At 39.8% G+C, this 22,765-nt stretch overlaps 2 protein-coding genes across 3 annotated transcripts in view; both read left to right on the top strand.

Annotated features, from left to right (window-relative positions):
• Nucleotides 1–22,765, top strand: part of LOC125258304 — a 725,453-nt gene that overhangs the window by 622,648 nt on the left and 80,040 nt on the right.
• Nucleotides 1–22,765, top strand: part of LOC125258310 (ribonuclease inhibitor-like) — a 53,177-nt gene that overhangs the window by 3,464 nt on the left and 26,948 nt on the right. For both annotated transcript variants that reach the window (XM_048175218.1, XM_048175217.1), the window contains exons 4-5: nucleotides 1,559–1,732; nucleotides 16,568–16,738. In XM_048175218.1, coding sequence (XP_048031175.1) covers nucleotides 1,559–1,732; nucleotides 16,568–16,738 — 345 coding nt within the window. The remainder of the gene's footprint in view (nucleotides 1–1,558; nucleotides 1,733–16,567; nucleotides 16,739–22,765) is intronic.

Genomic DNA, 22,765 nt, shown 5'->3' with positions numbered 1-22,765 from the left:
CTAATTCAATTCTGTAAATTAATGTTTGGGTGAATTTGGGTGAAAACAGGATATGTTTCAGTATCCATGGATTCGGTCTTTAAAGGGACCATAGCCTATATTTGTCATTAAAGGGTTAGTTCACCCAAAAATGAAAATTCTGTCATTTATCACTTACCCTCATGCCGTTCCACACCCGTAAGACCTTCGTTCATCTTCGGAACGCAAATTAAGATATTTTAGTTGAAATCCGATGGGTCTGTGAGGCCTCCATAGGGAGCAATGACATTTCCTCTCTCAAGATCTATAAAGGTACTAAAAACATATTTAAATCGGTTCATGTGAGTACAGTGGTTCAATATTAATATTATAAAGCGACGAGAATATTTTTGGAGTGCCAAAAAAACAAAATAACGACTTATTTAGTGATGGCCGATTTCAAAACACTGCTTCATGAAGATTCGGAGCACAAATGAATCAGTGTGTCGAATCATGATTCAGATCGCGTGTGAAACTGCCAACGGCTGAAATCACGTGACTTTAGCGCTCCGAACAGCAGATTCGATACACTGATTCACTGTGCTCCGATACTTCCTGAAGCAGTGTTTTGAAATCGTAAATAAGTCGTTATTGTTTTTTTGCGCTCCAAAAATATTCTCGTCGCTTTATAATATTAATATTGAACCACTGTACTCACATGAAGCGATTTAAATATGTTTTTAGTACCTTTATGGATCTTGAGAGAGGAAGTGTCATTGCTTCCTATGGAGGCCTCACGGAGCCATCGGATTTCAACTAAAATATCTTAATTTGTGTTCTGAAGATGAACGAAGGTCTTACGGGTGTGGAACGGCATGAGGGTAAGTAATAAATGACAGAAATTTTATTTTTGGGTGAATTAACCCTTTAACTAAGGTTGTTTATTAACATTTTAAAGGGTTAGTTCACCCAAAAATGAAAATTATGTCATTAATGACTCACCGTCATGTTGTTCCAAACCCGTAAGACCGCCGTTCATCTTCGGAACACAGTTTAAGATATTTTAGATTTAGTCCGAGAGCTTTCTGTCCCTCCAATTAAAATGTATGTACGGTGCACTGTCCATGTCCAGAAAGGTAATAAAAACATCATCAAAGTCCATGTGACATCAGTGGGTTAGTTAGAAGTTTTTGAAGCATCTAAAATACATTTTGGTCCAAAAATAACAAAAACTACTAATATTTGGGGGTCTAATATTTGTATATGTTTATTAGTTATTTACCTGCCAGGGAGGCCAAGGATTAATGATAATGAATCCAACTTGAAGTCTACCTGAAAAATGTATTTTCATGGTCCTACATTTAGAGCTAATTGTGGAATTAGTTGGGAGTTATGTTGTAAATTATGTTGTAAATGTCATGTCTGTTCAGCCTGTGCAGAATCTTGAACTGAATAGCTTTTGTTCTTTTGCACATTAAGAGTTTGTTTTTCTGAGTCCATATCAGGTCCCATTTGTCCCAAATTGTCCCAAGTTTCCCAAGTTTTCTCTATTTTTTTTTTTTCATAGTGTTTAACAAGTATGATTTTCATCTCTCTACAGTTTGAGTGATTGTGGAGTCACAGAGAAAGATTGTGCTGCTCTGACTTCAGTTCTGACATCAAACCCCTCACAGCTGAGGGAACTGAATCTGAATAATAAAAAACTACATGATTCAGGTGTGAAGCTTCTCTCTGTTGTACTGGAAGATCCTGACTGTAAACTGGAGAAACTCTGGTAAGATCATCTCTCTCATAGTCAGACATGTTTTTGTCTTCTGTAAGACTAAATCAGGGTTTCCGAAATCTGGCACTGAAGGGTCGCTGTCGCTGCCCAGTTTAGCTCAAACCCTGATCAAAGTCTCCTTCCTGTAACTCTGAAGACCTGTAACTCTGAAGACCATTAGCTTGCGCAGATGTCTTTGATTAGAGTTAGAGCTAAACTGCAGGACAGCGGCCCTTCAGAGGTGGATTTGAGGAATTTTTAAACATATTTGAAGAATTTTTAGACATTTGTACTGGAAAAAAAAAATACTGAGTAAGCAACGTTTTTTTGCAGTGTACTATTTAGGAAATTAGCTTTTAAAATGTTTATTAAACAATATATCTCAGCACAAATAAATGATTCTGAAGATGAACTAGTGACAGTATTACCTTTTCATATCTCATATTTCATACCTATAATTTTTATCCTGATATACAGTATTGTCACGTTATTGAATTGTACAAAAAGAGGTTGAAACCATACACAATAAAAATGTATAAAGTATGTTCAGGGCAGGGCTTTTCCTATCATTATTTCTAAGGATGCTGTTTTTTAAAATACAACTGTCTGACTCCGAGATGGCGAACGTGAACATGGTTTGTGTAACATTAGCAACACATTATTAGCTGTTTGATAACATAGTCAAGGCTAAAGGCTAATCATATCAATTGCAGTTATGTGTCAGCCTTCATTCAAATTCTGAATAGATTATATATTAACCAAGCCATCTGATTTGGTCAGTCACACTTTTGAATACATTTTAGCTTTTTTATAATAAACTTACAAATTCACACTCCATGTACCATTCAAGTGGTTTTACTGATTGCATAGAGCAGCAGCAAGTGTGAGGTTGTCATGGCAACCAGATAGTCGAAAACGCATTCGATCGGATTGTGTTCATGGTGTAAACGCTCATTATTTAAATTATAAATAAAAAAACATATTATTGTGTTCATAGAGTGAGCCTTTAACCAATTGTTTACAAGTTACACCCATAATTCATGCAAAGTCATGGGTTGAAGGAATAAGGTGGATAAGAAGCACATCTGACGGTTTCTATAGGAACAGGATCTTCTAACGGCTGCTGCAGTAATGCGATGACGTTACTATTTGGCGATTGGCTCTTATTTAGAAGATGGCCACTTATTGCGCATTGCACTTTCTACCATTCATAATAATACAAGTGCACTGTCTTTCTCTATATAAAGCTGAAGTACCTGCTGAAATGTTTCCTTCCAAATGTGCATTCTGAATAATAAATACATTTATTTCCCAACTAACCTGCCGCAGTCCAATGCTCGTCTTCGCATTTGACAGTTTTTCACTTAGTAATCATATTTCATACCTGTTGAGTTTACATTTTTAAATGAATTTGACTGAGAAACACTAATCATGGTTTTAGTGTAGTAACCATGTTTTTTCACGGATTGATTGCCATTTGTATTACCACAGTTTTACTACATATACCATAGTAAAATATGGTTAGCAAAACCATGGTTAATTTGTGGTTACCATAGTTTAACTACAATAACATGTTTTTTTTTTTTTTTTTGTAGTAAAACCATAGTTAATTTTCGTAAGAGCAGTATTAAAATGTTAGTTCACCCAAAAATGAAAATTCTGACATTAATTACTCACCTTCATGTCATTCCACACCTGTAAGACCTTCGTTCATCTTCAGAACACAAAATAAGATATTTTTGATAAAATCCAATGGCTCAGTGAGGCCTGCATTGCCAGCAAGACAATTAACACTTTCAATGCCCAGAAAGCTACTAAAACAATTGATGTGAGTAAAGTGGTTCAAAACCTTAATATTATAAAGCAACAAGAATACTTTTTGTGCACCAAAAAAACAAACAAAATAACATTTTCAACAATATCTAGTGATGACCAATTTCAAAACACTGCTTTAAAGCTTTATTAATCTTTTGTTTCGAATCAGTGGTTCGCCAAAGTCACGTGATTTCAGTAAACGAGGCTTCGTTACATCATAATGTGTGTTTCGAAATTTCAATAGTTCATGTGACTTTGGCAGTTTGACACGCGATCCGAACTACTGATTCGAAACAAAAGTTTCGTAAAGCTTCGAAGCAGTGTTTTGAAATCGCCAGAGGGTGTTTAGCTACTGATGAGTGTATGGGGCGTTTACAAGGTTGTTTGAAATTATGTTTTATTTATTGTTGTAATTCTGCTAGATGCCACTACTAGATTGCATACATTACCTTTAAAGCTGCACTATGCAGAATTTTCAAAAAAATACAGTATAGACTCGTACTAAAATAATCCTTCTCAACCATTACTCATGATCCACTAGAAGTTTGTGTTGGTGTTTGTGTTTACAGAGATATTGCCCTGCTGTGCCTGAAATTTCTTAATCTCTTCTTGAATTGCTGTGCTCAGGACATTTCTGGGCTACAGCCTTTGGCCAGTGTGTCAAGACCAGGTCTTGAACTCGGGTCTCTGGAGTGAGAGTCTTATTATTTACCACTGAGCCACAGACAGGAGATGAACCCAATAGTCAGACGCTTTCTTAAGTTGCTTCCAAAGAGTTTATTAAAAATAGAAACAGGGTACAATAATCCTTTTCTTCAGTGCAGTCAAAAATAGAAGAGTATCCAGTCCAAAAAGGAAGAAAAAAAATCCAAAAGGAGAACCAATGATCTCCAAACAAAAACTCTGGAAAAATCTTCCAAAAACAAACTCAGGAAAATACTCCAAAAGGCACAGGAGAAAACTTAGAACAAGAGCAACACTTACGGCAGCAACTGGCTAGGAAACCACAATAACCAAGCAAAGATACAAAGAAAGAGCACAGCTTAAATACACAGCACAGAACGAGAAACATGTGAAAACAATAGAGCTGATTACTAAAGGTGAAAATTATAGGCATGAGAGTCCAATGGCGACATCTAGTGGCCAAAATAAAGCATTACAAAGCCTAAACTCTGACAGGACCCCCTCCTCTAGGAACGACTCCTGACGTTCCTTCCAGGATGACTGGGTTTACGAGCATGAAATTCTTGAATAAGCTTGGGGTCTAAGATGTCCTTTGCAGGGACCCAGGAGCGCTCCTCAGGGCCATAGCCTTCCCAGTCCACAAGATACTGCCGGGACCCACGTACTTGACGGACATCCAGTATTCGGTGGACTGTGTAGGCTGGCTGGCCACCGATGATACGAGGAGGGGAGGTTTACCTTTCGCAAGAAAAGGAGAAGACAAAACAGGTTTTAACAGTAAGACATGAAAAGTAGGATTTATCTTTAAAGACTTAGGCAAGTATAAACGATAAGTAACTGGGTTAACTTTCCTGGAGATCTTAAAAGGCCCGATGAACCTCTGGGAAAGTTTACGGGACTCCACCCACAAGGGAATGTTCTTGGTGGAGAGCCAGACTCTTTGGCCTGGGCGCAGAGTGGGGGCAGGCCTGCGTCTTCGATTAGCCTGGTGCTGGTACTGCTGAGAGACCTTAAGGAGCTTAAGTCTGGCCCTTTTCCATGTCTGGCGGCAGCGCTTGACGAACTGTTGAGCGGAGGTAACTGCAGTTTCCACTTCTTGCTCAGGGAACAGTGAGGGAGTATACCCGAACTGGCACTCGAAAGGGGACATGCCTGTAGCAGAGGAGCGAAGTGTGTTGTGAGCATATTCTGCCCACATGATGAAGGAAGACCAAGAGGATGGGTTGTTAGCTGCCATACACCTCAGGGTAGTCTCAAGATCCTGATTAAGCCTCTCTGTTTGCCCATTGGACTCTGGGTGGAACCCAGAAGATAAACTCACTGAAGCCCCCAAAGATTGACAAAATGCCCGCCAGAAACGAGAGGAAAATTGGGGTCCTCGATCAGACACAACATCTTGAGGAATGCCAAAGACTCGAAAGACATGGGTTATAATCAAATCAGCAGTCTCTTTTGCCGTGGGCAGTTTGGGCAAGGGAACAAACCGGGCTGCCTTGGAGAATCTATCAACTATGACCATGATAACAGTGTTGCCCTGTGATAGAGGTAGTCCAGTGATAAAATCCATGGAAAGATGAGACCAAGGTCTATGAGGTATAGAAAGAGGATGCAATAGCCCCTGGGGTGAACGGTGAGAGGCTTTACCTTGGTTGCACGTGGGGCAGGCATTTACAAATGTTGTGACATCCTCTTTGATAGTTGGCCACCAAAACCGTCTCTGGAGGAACTCAAGAGTACGAGATGTGCCTGGATGACAAGTTAGGCGTGAGCAGTGGCCCCACTGGAGGATCTGGGAGCGGACAGCTTTCGGGACAAACAGACAGTTAGTAGGCCCTCCTCCTGGGTCAGGTTCTCTGACTTGGGCTTGTTTCACAGTACTTTCCAGCTCCCACCTGATAGGAGCTATTATCTTGGAACTGGGGATAATTGGTGTAATGGCATCTTCTTGGGGTGTTTTTACATAAACTCGGGACAGTGCATCAGGTTTTAGGTTCTTAGAGCCGGGGCGGTAGGATAAAATGAACTGGAATCGGTTGAAGAATAAAGACCAACGTGCCTGGCGGGGGTTGAGTCGCTTAGCTTGCTGAATGTACTCCAGGTTCTTGTGGTCTGTAAGTACTTGGAATGGGTGTTTGGCCCCCTCAAACCAATGCCTCCACTCTTCAAGCGCTAGCTTAACTGCCAGTAACTCTCGATCTCCCACATGATAGTTCCTCTCAGTAGGCGTAAGGCGGTGGGAAAGGAATGCACAAGGGTGGAGCTTGTTGTCCACACCCCTTTGGGACAGCACAGCTCCAACTCCCACATCCGAGGCATCGACCTCCACGGTAAAGGGAATCTCGGGGTTTGGGAGAATAAGAATAGGGGCAGAGGTAAAACGGCATTTGAGTTTGTTAAAGGCCAACTCTGCTTCAGGACCCCGGTGAAAGCCAGCTGTGTTCCCCTTGGTGAGAGCAGATAAAGGAGCTGCTACAGAACTGAAGTTCAGGATGAACTTACGATAAAAATTGGCAAAGCCAAGGAAACGCTGCACTTCCTTTACCGACGAGGGGGAGGGCCAATCCACAACTGCTTGAACTTTTTGAGGGTCCATCTTTATCTGGCCAGGCTTGATGATGAACCCCAGAAAATGGACCTGGGTCACATGAAACTCACATTTCTCAGGTTTGACATATAGATGGTTGTCAAGCAGGCGTCCGAGAACCTTGCTGACGTGTTTCACATGCTCTTGGAGGGAACTTGAGAAGATGAGGATATCGTCTAAGTAGACAAACACAAATTGGTTGAGCATGTCTCTGAGAATGTCATTAATGAGAGCTTGAAAGACTGCAGGAGCATTAGTAAGACCGAAAGGCATGACTAAGTATTCGTAATGCCCAGTGGGCGTGTTGAAGGCAGTCTTCCATTCATCTCCTTGTCTGATGTGCACAAGATGGTAGGCATTGCGTAAATCAAGCTTGGTGAAGATGGAAGCTTCTTGAAGGATTTCAAAGGCAGTGGCCATTAGAGGCAAGGGATAGCGGTTACGAATAGTGATCTTATTGATGATCGGATGATCCCTGCCGCAAGGGATTCGTTGATGTACTTGTCCACAGCAGTGTGTTCAGGGGAGGACAATGAGAATATACGACCTCTGGGGGGACAGGTTCCAGGGAGCAGCTCAATGGCGCAGTCGTAGGGGCGATGAGGTGGTAAGGATGTGGCCTTCCTTTTGCTGAACACTGCCTTGAGATGGTGGTACTGAATAGGGACTTGGGACAGATCTAGGGTTCCTGAGACTCGAGAACAGGATCAAGGGAGTTCTGGACCAAGCATGTAGTCTGACAGGTGGAACCCCAACTGAGGACTGTGCCAGTGGACCAGTCAAAGTGTGGGTTATGCTGGAGGAGCCAGGGGTAACCAAGGATAACAGGAAACTCAGGAGACTGTATTAGATGAAAGCACATTCTCTCCTGGTGCTGGTAGGTGGAGAGACAAAGGAGAGAGGTGAGGTGTGTTATTTTCCCAGGAGCTAACGGTCTTCCATCCAAGGCTGTCACAGTTAGGGGAGCAGGAAGAGAATTAGTGGGGATCTGGAGACTTTTAGCAAGGGAAACATCCATGAAGTTTCCGGCCGCGCCAGAATCAATCAAGGCCTGGAGTATGTGTTTTTGGTCTCCCCAAGTGAGTGTGATGGGAAGGAACAACCCAGAGTTGGAAGGTGAAGTAGTGCTTGTTACTCCCGTTACAGTCCTTCCTTGCCTGTGCGGGACCGGGCGTTTCCCGAGAGTTCTGGACAGGTGGAACGAAAATGACCATACAATCCACAATATAAACAACAGCGCTCCCTCATACGACGGTCTCGTTCTGAAGGAGAAAGTCGAGTCCTACCCAACTGCATAGGTTCAGGGGAATCTTGAGGCACTGGTAGCATTTGAACAGGAGTAGGGCTGGCAGACAGGGTGGAAACAACAGGACGGTTCAGGTTTCTCTCTCTCAAGCGATTATCCAGCCGGATTGCTTGATCGATAAGAGTCTCAAGATCACGGGCAGGTTCTCTGGTAGCCAGGTCATCCTTGATCGCCTCAGATAGACCGTTCAGGAAACACACCATGAGGGACTCGTCATTCCAGCCACTCCCCGCTGCAATTGTCCGAAACTGTATGGCATATTCAGTGGCACTACCATTATTTTGTCGGAGGGTGAGAAGTTTCTTAGAGGCTTGCCGGCCACTGAGAGGGTGGTCAAAGACTCGTTTGAACTCCTCTACGAACATAGTGTAACTTGAACAGAAGGGTGCCTGTGCCTTCCAGACAACCGTTGCCCAGGAGAGGGCCTTACCAGAAAGGAGGGTAATAACATATGCAATCTTGGCCCGATCTGAGGGGAAGGAAGATGGTTGCAGTTCAAATGTGAGAGAGCATTGAGTCAGGAACCCATCGCATGCACTGGGATCACCAGAGAAACGTTGCGGGGGAGGTAGACGAGACTCAGCCAAAGGAGAAGGCATTGGAGAATCTGGGAGAAGCACAGAAGCAGCAGAAGCAGTAGCAGAAGTAGAAGGCAGCCGGTCAAAAATCTGACGGATAGAAGTCATGAGATCAGTCAGCACCTGTGAGTGTTTAGCCATTAAGGTCTCCTGCTGAGCTAGAGCTGTCTCGTGGCGTTGAACTGTGGATTCATGCTGAGCCACTGTGGCAAGAAGTTCTTGAGGATTAGGCGTCTCTGGGTTCATTATGTGGCTTGGTTATTCTGTCAAGACCAGGTCTTGAACTCGGGTCTCTGGAGTGAGAGTCTTATTATTTACCACTGAGCCACAGACAGGAGATGAACCCAATAGTCAGACGCTTTCTTAAGTTGCTTCCAAAGAGTTTATTAAAAATAGAAACAGGGTACAATAATCCCTTTCTTCAGTGCAGTCAAAAATAGAAGAGTATCCAGTCCAAAAAAGAAGAAAAAAAATCCAAAAGGAGAACCAATGATCTCCAAACAAAAACTCTGGAAAAATCTTCCAAAATCACACTCAGGAAAATACTCCAAAAGGCACAGGAGAAAACTTAGAACAAGAGCAACACTTACAGCAGCAACTGGCTAGGAAACCACAATAACCAAGCAAAGATACAAAGAAAGAGCACAGCTTAAATACACAGCACAGAACGAGAAACATGTGAAAACAATAGAGCTGATTACTAAAGGTGAAAATTATAGGTATGAGAGTCCAATGGCGACATCTAGTGGCCAAAATAAAGCATTACAAAGCCTAAACTCTGACACAGTGTGTGTCGTTTCAGCCAATAACAGCACATGTAAGACTTTATCTTCTGTTTCTGAGGCTCAGGAAACCCCATGAAATTCTCCTGTCTTGACACAAAACAATTAGCTAATGCTGCTGTTGTTGATTGCAATCTGTTACATGACAGATTACTAGGCAGTGTAATTATTTAATGATGACATAATTATTATTTATTATGTGCTTTTGGCGGTTTTCTGCCTAAAAGGATGGGCCAAATGTGAATGTTGTGTTTACAAACAGTTACTGAAAATGTGCGCTCTAAACATCGAAATAAGTTGGATAATCAGAACCTAGAATTATTCACAGTATTTTGAAGTGCCCCCGATAACCATACAGTATATATTCATTACTGCAATATACTGTATTACTAATTACCAGCACATGTCTATTCTAAACCATTTTTGTTTTTTCATGACTTGGTGACTATTTATAGACTTCTAAGCACACACTCAAGAAAATGAAGAGTTTAGGTGGTTGTTCTGGGTCACATTTGAACCACCATAGGAAATCAATGGATAAGGCTACAACATACACAGAGCAATTTTTACTCACATTTGTCAAATTAAGTGATTAAATCCACACACAAACAGACACACACACATACACTTTTTCTCACTGATGGAGTGTTTGAGTGATGGGCTGGGTCATTTACCAGTCCCAGAAATTCATAGATTCACTGGCAAACACTAGCAAGAAGAAGAAGAAGAAGAAGTTTTATTTATATAGCGCCTTTCCATAGCTCAAGGTCGCTTCACATAGAGCTATACCATACATTTGCACATCCACAAACACAATACAAACACATAAGGGAACAAATACCCACATTATCCAAAATGCATATTGAAAAGATATGTTTTTAACTGAGTTTTGAAGGCAGACAGAGATGATACGTTACGGAGTGCAAGGGGTAGGGAATTCCATAATTTAGGAGCAATAACACTAAATGACCTACCACCTACAGTGGACAGCCGAAAACGAGGAATGGACAAAAGACCAAGCTCAGATGATCTGAGGGACCGGGCAGGTGAGTAGGAGTGGAGTAGTTCAGACAGATATGGAGGTGCAAGACCATTTAATGCTTTAAACGTTAGGAGCAATATCTTAAAGTGAATACGTGATGCCACAGGTAGCCAGTGAAGATCATGCAATATAGGAGTAATGTGGGCAGAGCGCCTGGTGGAGGTGAGAACTCTTGCTGCTGAGTTTTGAACATACTGTAACCTTGCTATGAGTTTTTTAGGCAGACCAAGAAATAGAGCATTGCAATAATCCAGACGTGAAGTGATTAATGCATGAATTAAGATTTCAGCATCAGCTAGAGTTAGAGAAAATCGAAGACGTGCAATATTACGAAGATGGAAAAAAGAGTTTTTGACGACAGAAGAAATGTGAGAGTCAAATGATAGAGATGAGTCAAATAAGACACCAAGATTACGGACAGAGGAAGAAGGCTTAACATGAACCCCGTCAATTTCAAAGGACAGGTCCATACTTTTGACTGAGGTAGCAGAGCCAATCATTAATATTTCAGTTTTGTTATTATTTAGTTTAAGGAAATTCAAGGACATTGAGAGTCAGGCAGGGATGGCCTATCAGAGCTGGTGGTAAGGTAGATTTGAATGTCATCAGCATAGCAATGAAATTGAAGTCCATGCATGCGTATGATGTCACCAAGTGGAGAAATATAAATGATAAACAGAAGTGGACCCAGAACTGAACCTTGAGGAACACTCTGTGAGACTGGAGCAATGGCAGATTTATAACCTTGTATGGTGATTAGTGATCGACCGATATTGATTTTTTATAACCGATACTGATTATTTGCATGTTTATGTACCTGATAACCGATATGCAGAACCGATATTTATTTACTGTTATACTTCTGTTTTTGACAATTATTACAACACAAATGAGCTGAACAAACCATTTTATTTATAACAATCACTCCCTCCTTGCATACAAAAAAAAACTTTATATTTATTAACTAAATAATGGTTATGTAGTAAATCAAATGATTATATAATCTAGGGTGTTTAAACGAGATAATCTTGTCAAAAATTTCATGCAGTGGCCGTGCTTGAGGCTTCCTGATCATCAACCCATTCAGGTGCTGAGCAATATGAACTAACTTTTTTTTCCGAGACTATATAAAGTTAAACAGCCCTTGTCAGTTGGCATTTTATGATCTAAATTTAATCTAACGTTAAATCATGAAATGCCAACTGACAAAGTGCTGTTTGACTATAACTTATATATATATATACTTATATATATATAATAAATAATTAATTTCCACAAAGCGGTAGGCTATATTTATATGTGTATTAGCGAAATAATTGTTATGTAGTAAATGATAATATAATCTAGGGTGTTTAAACAAGATAATCTTGTCAAAAGTTTCATTCAGTGGCCGTGCTTCAGCCTCCTGATCATCCGTCAGTTGCTAAGCAATATGAACGAACTTTTTCTTCTAGACTAATGGTGAGCAAATACAACAGATAGAGAATTAAATTCAGCGCTTTTATTTTCAACATGCACTCATTCATGTCTGTTTTATTTAATTCATGTAAAGTTACGTCTTTATTGGGGCAGGACATGACGAATTACACTACGTGACTCAATGAGTTCGTCTCAATTGTTTAGAAACAAACTGCATAAATTAACTATATCAGGAATTTATGTCTCAGATCTCATTTGTGCATGTCTGTTATGTTAAATAAAGTTGATTAATTAAAGCAAACCAAATAGAACATATACTTTACCTGTGCACTGAGTTGTTGTTGACTGATCTCCTCAGACGCCCGGGCTGCAATGGCGGAAATCTCATAACGGCCACAAGATGGCGCCGTAAATCGGCGAATCCGATATTACAAAACCGATACCCGATTATGGAAAAATGCTTAAATATCGGGAAAAATATCGGTAAACAGATACATCGGTCGATCACTAATGGTGATATAGTATTTTCTGTCACTAATATAGGAAATGAGCCAGGAAAGAGCTGAACCAGTGATACCGATATCAGAAAGGCGAGAGATTAGTATTTCATGGCAGACTGTGTCAAATGCAGAGCTTAGATCGAGAAGAATTAGGATGTTTAGTAACCCAGAATCCATGGACAGAAGAATGTCATTGACCACACGAAGAAGAGCCGTTTCAGTGCTATGTGAAGAACGAAATCCTGACTGAAAAGGTTCAAAAAGGCCATTAGCATTTAAGTAAGATCTCAATTGTGAAGCCACTACTTTTTCAAGAATTTTACTTAAGAATGGTAAATTTGAGATTGGCCTGTAATTATTCATGTTTAGATGGTCAAGGCCCGTTTTTTTAAGAATGGGGGTCACTGCAGCCAGTTTTAATTCTGCTGGAACAATGGCAAATGCTAAACTACAATTTATCATATGTGTTATGAAATGTTCAACCTCAGGAACACACATCTTAAGCAAAACAGTAGGTGTTGGGTCTAGCTGGCATGATGTGGAATTAGACTTCACAATTAGATCACTTATGGCAGAAGAAGTAGTGAGAGTAAAAGCAGAGAGAGAATTTGCGGAGTGAGCTGAGTCAGTTGACATCAAGTGAACACTTGAGTCAGATGTATCGGGGGTGTCTTTGGAAATAGATTCAGTAATTGACTTCAATTTATCTGAAAAGTAATGAGAAAAATTATTCACAAGCACCTCAGAGCCAGAAATAACATGTTGTGGAGGGTTAGTGAGTTTGTTGACCATAGCAAACAGAGATTTGGGCCTGCACATAGAGTTCTTAATAGTAGAAGAGAAATATGAGGATCTTGCAGCATTGAGGGCTGTACGGTAGTTGAGCAGATGTTCTTTCAGAGCCAAAGAGTGCACAATGAGTCCAGTTTTCCTGTACAGTCTTTCCAAGCGACGTCCCATAGCTTTCATTGCTCGAAGTTCCGGAGTGAACCAGGGTGAAACATGTGTAGATGGAACCAGTCTAGTTTTAACAGGAGCATGTTTCTCAAGTACTTGAGAAATGGAATTATTATAGATGCTGCATATTTCTGATGGACAGTTAGATAGTAAACAAGCTGACAAGGTGGAAGACCTTATAGACTCAGAAAAAGCAGATGGATCCACAGAACAGATTTTACGATAAGTGAGCATTTTTTTCACAGGTGATATAAATGTAGGAAATCTAAAACTAAAGTTTAGGAGTTTGTGATCTGAAAAGGCAAAATCAGTTCCACTAACAAGAATATTATATAAGCCAGATGTACATATGAGATCCAATATATGACCCCTGGAGTGAGTAGCAAAAGTTACATGTTGAGTTAGACTGAAACAATCCAGAACAGACATCAATTCATTGTATTGTACAGTGTGTTCATGTATATTAAAGTCACCAAGAAAAATTACAGATGAATAACTAGCACAGACAAGAGTAAGTAACTCACTAATCTCTGAGAAAAAGTCTGAATGCAGTTTTGGAGGTCGATAGATTAAGATTACAGCCACTGATGATATGCCAGACATTTTCAATGCAAGATATTCAAAAGATACAACGTCATGTAACTCAATCTTAGATATTTTGATACTCTCACAACAAACTACAGCCAACCCTCTACCTCTACGATGGAGACGAGATTGAGAGAAGTAGATGTACCCAGGTGGAGTTAGGAGGTTTAAATTGAAAAAGTCATTGGGCACCTGCCAGGTTTCCGTTAAAAGCAGCATGTCCAGATTTGTGTCAATGATAATGTCATTTAGCACTGATGCTTTATCCGTTAAAGAGCGAGTGTTTAGTAGCGCACATCGCATATCTGAAGATGCAATATTGCAGTGTCCAAGGACGGGATCGAAGCGTAATGGTCTCAGATTCCCAAAGTTGATTAAACGTTTTTCCTGTTGTATTTTGCTAGAAGTACGGGTGTTAGTACAGATAACCGGAATACTATTTGAAGACGAGCAGTGATAAGTCCGAAGTTTCTTCCGTGAACGGTGTATGTAGCGAGGTCTGCGTAAAATTCCAAGTTGTTCACACCATTTATAAGTGTCCGGAGCCAAGCGGGGAGATCCTTTTAATGTTCTAAGTTGAGCAGTACAACACCAAAGAATAATGATTATAAACACATTCACAACAAAAGTCAAATAGTTTACAAGATAAGGTTGCCAACAGATAATGACTAAAATCTTAGCAGTTGTCAACTCAGAAACTTGAGTGTGAAAAATATCATAAAGTTTCCCAGTATAAATCAGTATACAAAAATTATACTGTATAAAAAATTATACTGGTATTGTCTATCATAATACAGTATAAACAGTTTTGCCTATACCATGGCAAGCCTAGTTGGCACACTTCATTTTGCTCTTTACCAACCCTAGTATAAAATCCTGGACACACCCCTGGACTTTCATCTTTATGATGAGTCCCTCCCTCGCTGGTCTACCTTCGACACTGTGGGAAGAAAAGGCCAGTTAGCACAGCCATTCTTACGGAAAAGTATTACAGTTTTTTCCAACTGCTTACACACACAATCTTTTCATGTCACACGATTTTTAAAACCTGACACTCAAACAGCAGAACTACACACCAAATCTGCAAAATCACACACTAATTATTGGCCTTTGACTAATTTTTCAATTTCATATAACACTTTTGCAAAACACAACACACAATTCTCTATGTAACACACAAAAATCTAACAGGAAGTATCTTGATTCCCTTCTACAAACACAACCAATCAAAATGCCTCACTCTAACTCCTCCACACTTATTGCTTTACTTAACACCAATCAATCATGACTATAGAATAGGCCTATAAATAAGCCAAAGGTCAAGTTATAGGTTTTGAACACATTCATCATTTCTAAACCCTATTGAGGATTTTTTGCTGGAAAGTGCATGATCGTTGTACCTATATGTCAACATAACACTTCTTCAGGCAAAGGAGGAGGCATGTGGAGAAACTGACGCTGCTTCCATGTGATTGGGTTTCCATGTTTTATGGGGACATTCCATTGGCATAATGGTTTTTATACTGTACAAACTGTATATTCTATCCCCCTACACTAACCTTACCACTAGACCTACCCATGACAGAAAACATTCTGCTATTTTAGATTTTCAGAAAACATAATTCTGTATGATTTATGTATAAGCTTGTTTTTTCATGGGGACTTTCTTGGATTTGTGTGTAAAGTTTTGAAAAAAAGAGACAACGTTTTGAAAACGTGTGTAAGCAGTTGGAAAAAAACTGTAACTAAAACATAGCTTTATATGCTGCAAATAACATCAGAATAAAATGTATAAAGCAATTAAAAGGTTTTAAAAAATTAGTTAAGCTACCATACGCTTGTGTGCTTTCATTTTCACGATGAGTCTGTCACAGAGCCGTTGAGTGAGAAGGTGTGGTTGTTTTTTGAGGTAATTTTTTTACTGTATTTAGATTTACAGTAGGCTACTATTTTCCTAGAATGCATTGACAATCTACAGTAACATACTGTGGCTTACACAGTACAAAACTGTTAAAAATACAGTGATAATACTGTGAAAACAAAATCTACATTAACATATTGTACACAGATTCTACAGTAAAGAACTGTTGAGAATACAGTAATATTAATGTGAAAACCAAGTAAACTCAATATAACAGAGAACTGGAGAAGAGTAATGCAAGAGAACCAAGAAACAAACCATCAAAACAACAAAAAGAATGGACAACCAGGAACTGAAATCCTGGGCTATAAATACACTTGAAAAATCTGGGGTAAAACAAGGAACAGGTGTGAACAATGAACATATGAGTAACCAAGGTAACTAATGAACAGGGACAAACAAAGAAACTAAATACAAAGAACCATATGAACAGACAAAACATGACAACCTGCTCCTCTCTTTTCTTATTTTGTATTTGTTCTGAAATCATTGAAAAAAGTTGATTTTGTTTTGAGCCTTCACCACAACATCAGTGGATCATACAATAAATAACAAACAACAAATTAGTATATTTAAGACATATATTAGACATATTTAATGGTCTGTGTAGAATTGTGACTTGTACCTGTTGATCTGAACTGAGAGAGTGAAGAGTGTGTCATTGTTCTCTACAGGTTGATGAATTGTGGAGTCACAGATGAAGGTTGTGCTGCTCTGGCTTCAGCTCTGAGATCAAACCCCTCACACCTGAGAGAACTTGATCTGACTGGGAATAAACTAGGAGATTCAGTTCATCTGCTCTCTGCTGTACTGGAGGATCCTCATTGTAAACTGGAGATACTGAAGTAAGATTGTTTCTCTGATAGTCACATGTGTCTTTGTCCTCAGTAAGATGAATCATTTGATGTAAATGTTTGGACTAAAATTACAAAATGTTCTGTAAAATGTTCTGTAAACATTAAATCTCAGCACAGAAATGACAGGTGTACACAAATGACTGATCTCACGATCTGTTACCAGTGTTCATTTTCACATTTCTTTAAATATATCATTTAAATTTAGTCAATATTTTGTCATATTCGTTATATTAAATTATTTTAGCCTGAAGAGAATGAATATGACCAAATGAATAATTGAATATTACGTTTAATTTTGATGCACAGAAGCAGGTACCATAAATCAGGTGTCTATCACGTTAATCTAAATCAGGGGTGCCAATCCTGTTGGATTTGTTAGTACAGTGTATAGTTTTTATTTATTTTCCCTGAAAGAAGGTGTGATGGAAGTTTTTAATTAATCATAACCAACATTCTTTTTCCTTGCAGGAATAACATTTACAGTGGGTACGGAAAGTATTCAGACCCCCTTAAATTTTCACTCTTTGTTATATTGCAGCCATTTGCTAAAATCATTTAAGTTCATTTTTTCCTCATTAATGTACACACAGCACCCCATATTGACAGAAAAACACAGAATTGTTGACATTTTTATTAAAAAAGAAAAACTGAAATATCACATGGTCCTAAGTATTCAGACCCTTTGCTGTGACACTCATATATTTAACTCTGGTGCTGTCCATTTCTTCTGATCATCCTTGAGATGGTTCTACACCTTCATTTGAGTCCAGCTGTGTTTGATTATACTGATTGGACTTGATTAGGAAAGCCACACACCTGTCTATATAAGACCTTACAGCTCACAGTGCATGTCAGAGCAAATGAGAATCATGAGGTCAAAGGAACTGCCTGAAGAGCTCAGAGACAGAATTGTGGCAAGGCACAGATCTGGCAAAGGTTACAAAAAAAAAAAGAGCACAGTGGCCTCCATAATCCTTAAATGGAAGACGTTTGGGATGACCAGAACTCTTCTAGAGCTGGCCGTCCGGCCAAACTGAGCTATCGGGGGGAGAAGAGCCTTGGTGAGAAAGGTAAAGAAGAACCCAAAGATCACTGTGGCTGAGCTCCAGAGATGCAGTCGGGAGATGGGAGAAAGTTGTAGAAAGTCAACCATCATTGCAGCCTTCCACCATTCAGGGCTTTATGGCAGAGTGGCCCGACGGAAGCCTTAATTCTAAGCGGTATGCGTGGAGAAAACCAGGCACTGCTCATCACCTGTCCAATACAGTCCCAACAGTGAAGCATGGTGGTGGCAGCATCATGCTGTGGGGGTGTTTTTCAGCTGCAGGGACAGGACGACTGGTTGCAATCGAGGGAAAGATGAATGCGGCCAAGTACAGGGATATCCTGGACGAAAACCTTCTCCAGAGTGCTCAGGACCTCAGATTGGGCCGAAGGTTTACCTTACAACAAGACAATGACCCTAAGCACACAGCTAAAATAACGAAGGAGTGGCTTCACAGCAACTCCGTGACTGTTCTTGAATGGCCCAGCCAGAGCCCTGACTTAAAACCAATTGAGCATCTCTGGAGAGACCTAAAAATGGCTGTCCACCAACGTTTACCATCCAACCTGACAGAAATGGAGAGGATCTGCAAGGAGGAATGGCAGAGGATCCCAAAATCCAGGTGTGAAAAACTTGTTGCATCTTTCCCAAAAAGACTCATGGCTGTATTAGATCAAAAGTGTGCTTCTACTAAATACTGAGCAAAAGGTCTGAATACTTAGGACCATGTGATATTTCAGTTTTTCTTTTTAAGAAATCTGCAAAAATGTCAACAATTCAGTGTTTTTCTGTCAATATCGGGTGCTGTGTGTACATTAATGAGGAAAAAAATGAACTTAAATGATTTTAGCAAATGGCTGCAATATAACAAAGAGTGAAAAATTTAACGGGGTCTGAATACTTTCCGTACCCACTATATGTTTTTGAAGCCTAAATGTCCTCAAACCTTGGGCCTAAGTCAGTATGTGTTTGAGTCATGTCCAAATATAAGAAAAGGGAAAATAAACTTAGGGACAGCAAGACAACCATAGCCCCATGATACTGAGTAACCAACAAACTAATAAACACATGATTTGGGCAGATCATACATATGAAGAACCAATCATATTGTAGAACGCTTTGCCATGCCCTATCCTATTAAACTGTTGTATTCTTTTTGCTTGTGGGATTCTCTGTGATTAATATGAGGACTTCTGGCCGTGATTAAAGCATAATCTAAGGCATAGTCTGGAGTCTGTTTGGTTGTTAGGCTATGCAGCAGACTAGACACTACAGAATCTTATTTCCATTACTCAAGTGATAGTTTAGTGGAGCACTAAAGATTTTATTCCCTAATGTGATAGTGCTCAAAAAGGTTCGAGACATCGATAGACTCAAACAGGTATTGAAAAATATGTAGAGTATAAATTCATGGGTGTCTGGGACACCCGGTTTATCTTAAGTCAGATGCGTAGGGGAAAATCTACAACAAAGGGAAGTGAAATGTGACAACATGCCCCATAGGTGGGACACATTGTATCAAGACCATATGACAGCTTAAAATGTTATCTGATTTAAAAAAAAAAAAAAAAAAAAGGTCACAGAGAAAAAAGTTCACAGAGATCGCCCCCACTGGTGACAAAGCCTCGTTTACTGAAATCACGTGACTTTGGCAGTTTGAAACAAGCTCCGAACCAATGATTCGAATCAAAAGGTTCGTAAAGGTTTCGAAGCTTCATGAAGCAGTGTTTCAAAAGCACCAATCACTATGGCATTGTACTTCTCTTTGGATATCCCTAAATAAAAGCTGCAACTGGATCTTACTCCAAGTCTCAGAGCACCGTGACAAAAACCTCGATCCTGTTTAGATCCAGCAGCAGGAGAATTCGGCCATCTGCTGGTGCTCGGGAAAGTCAGGCCTGTCCTCGAGGTCTGAATACACTTGCTCAGAGAGGAATGGAGGTGCGGGCTTTCACCCAGAAGTTTTGGTCCAGGGTGGAGAGGTATAATTACTGCGCTTCAAGCCCATCTGTGCAGCTGTTGTGGTCATCTGCTCTGCCGTGGGGGTCTTCAAGCCCATCTGCATGGCTGTGGTGGTTGTCTGCTCCACCGTGGGGGTCTTCAAGCCCGTCTGCGCTTTTATGGTGGTCGTCTGCTCTGCTGTGGGGGTCTTCAAGTCCATCTGCACAGCTGTTGTGGTAATCTGCTCCGCCATGGGGGTCTTCAAGCCCATCTGCACGGCTGTGGTGGTCGTCTGCTCCACCGTGGGGGTCTTCAAGCCTGTCTGCGCTGCAGTGGTTGTTGTCTGCTTCTGCCGTGGAGGCCTTCAAGCCCGTCTGCACTGCTGTGGTGGCAGTCTGCCCTGCCTTGGCCAGCTGCTGAGCCGACTTCAGACTGGCCACTTGCTATGCCTTAATTTTTGGTTCCCCAGCCCCTCCACAGACCTGGCCCACCATCCCTCCCCCTGGTCCTCCTCCGTTCCACCTCCCTCCTGAAATTTTTGTTTTGTTTTTTGGTATCCGCTCCTTAGAGAGGGGATTATGTCATGAACACCAGTTGGAGTGCCCTGGTTAGCCACTTGAGGGCACTCCACCCCGGACTTTTGCCTCTCTTTATCATTGACTTCATTTCCCAAAATTCTTTGTTCTGGATTAATCACTGTTCATTGTTCACAGCTGTTTTCACTTATGTCGTTTGTTTCTGCCTATTTATACCCGGTTTCAGTTGTCTTCAGTTTATCTTTTTTTTGTTTTTGTGGACTGTTTTCATGGATTTTGACCCTTTGCCTGGCATTGTACTTCTCTTTGGATATCCCTAAATAAAAGATGCAATTGAATCTTACCCCAAGTCTCAGAGCACTGTGACATTATTTAAATATCTTCTAACTGTTGGAGCCGATAGCCTCGTATAGGCAATGCTAACTAAATCAGTAATATTAAAATGTTAATAAATGTTAAATAAGAGAAATGTAATCTGACTTTATAAATAGTGGATTAGAGAACATGGAAGTTAAAAAAAGAAAAGAAAAGAAAAATGCAGATCTGAACAAATTCTACAGAATGTACCTGCATAAATGCCGTCTCAGAGAGAGAGTCAGAGAAATATGTAACCTATCATATCATACAAAGCTTTAAACATTTAAATAGATAAAATGAAGTAGAAAATGTATGTGTATCTTTGATTATTAGGCTACTCTTGACAGAGAGCTGGTTTGGTTTCTGAGAGACGCACAGAGACGGAATGAAGCTGTTTGATTTGTGACCTTGCTGTGCTTATTTCATTCATTTGTGTATCATATCGTACAAGGTTTAAGTCATTTAAATATACGCATCAAATTGTAGAACATGTGTATGATGTAGTATTTTAGTTGATTTGTTCTTGCCAAGCTCTGATTTCTGAGAGACACACGGAGAGGCAAAAGCAACACAGATATTTGATTTGTGCTCATTTCATTCATAGTGTTTACACTCATTCACTTCATATATTGCGTAGTGATTTTAGAGGTTTATGTATAATATTGTGCTTTCCCCTGGCTCACCTGTTATCTAGCAAAAATGAGGACGGACTGTGTCAATACTTGAGTATGAAAAGGTATGGAAGGTATGGAGGTATTAAAAAAATAATAGTAGTTGTTTATTAGCTAATCGTGAACTTCCACATTCAACTGAGCACTATTACTTACTAATTCATTAATCAGAGTTTATAGAGTTACTAGAGCGGTAGTAATGCGTTACTCATATGTTCCTGTGTAGTTAATCATTAATGATGGAACAGTATTCTAAAGTGTTAACGCAGAAGGTAGCATTAGGAAGACAGAAATATTCATTGCATGTCCAGTAGGACCTCATGGTACGTTCATTTTCAGCAACATTGTTGTCATAATTCTTAATTTAGATCATATTTAAAGGGATAGTTAACCTAAACATGAAAAGGCTGTCATCATTTACTCACTTTCATGTTGTTCTAATGTTTTATGTAATAGTGTAAGGAGGATTTAGGCTGAGTGGATTCCATAAGCGGGTCTTTATTAAAGGATCTGTGCATAAAATCCAAACAATAGTCACAACTTGTAGTCCGGTCACAGGCTTTGCTCGAAACACAGGCAAAACAATACAATGGCAGACAAATCCAAAACAGTAATCCAAAAACGTGAATCCAAAGAGCAAAAGCAATGGTCATAACAATAGTCAATAATGGATGTATGGAAGAACGCTTAGCACGGCAGAGAAATCGCAATGTAGCAGTGCAAACACATGGCTTAAATGCAGGGTGACAGGAAATGACAAGATAGGAACTGATGTGGCAGGAACAGGAAGTGGCAGAGTTCAATATTCAGGTGGACTGGAGCCTGACATTACAAGTAGAGCAGAGTTTAGAGTTTAGCTTCTAGCTTCAATCCTAATCAGACATGGATTACTTAAAAATGACCCATGTTATAGAAGAATAAAAAATTATTACATATACCATGGAAAGAGTTGTCACCCCTCGTTCTGCTCTTGCCACATCAGTGGATCATACAATAATTAACAAACAACAAATGAAGATCATCTTTCCTCTGTATCTCTTGTAGCGATTTTACAGTTATTTAATCAATTTATGGGTGAAATATGAATATAATAAATCATAAAGCTTTATGATTAATTATGATACATATGTCGACCCAAGAGGCAATTAGGTGCATATATGTGGATCAATTACAATGAATCATAATTAATTACATATATGGTCAGTTCTAGTTTAATAGTTGTTTTAGAGAAACTATACCCCAGTTTGTCCAGCAAACTGTTAAGTTTTCCACAGACTATTATAAAGGGAATGTTATCCTCTGGCCACGAGGATAAATTCCTATGATAGCATCAAACGTGAAGCGATTGTGCTAGATCGAAACGTTAAAGTGACCTGGGTTTTATGAATGAGCAAAAGAACAAAAAGCATGGATATAATGTATTTAATATGTAAAATTAATAATACAAAGGTTATATGGCTATGTA

The sequence above is a fragment of the Megalobrama amblycephala genome, linkage group LG22, assembly GCF_018812025.1.
Source record: "Megalobrama amblycephala isolate DHTTF-2021 linkage group LG22, ASM1881202v1, whole genome shotgun sequence".
Lineage (NCBI taxonomy): Eukaryota > Metazoa > Chordata > Actinopteri > Cypriniformes > Xenocyprididae > Megalobrama > Megalobrama amblycephala.
The sequence above is the reverse complement of the archived record's forward strand: the minus strand, read 5'-3'. Positions and strand labels throughout refer to the sequence as shown.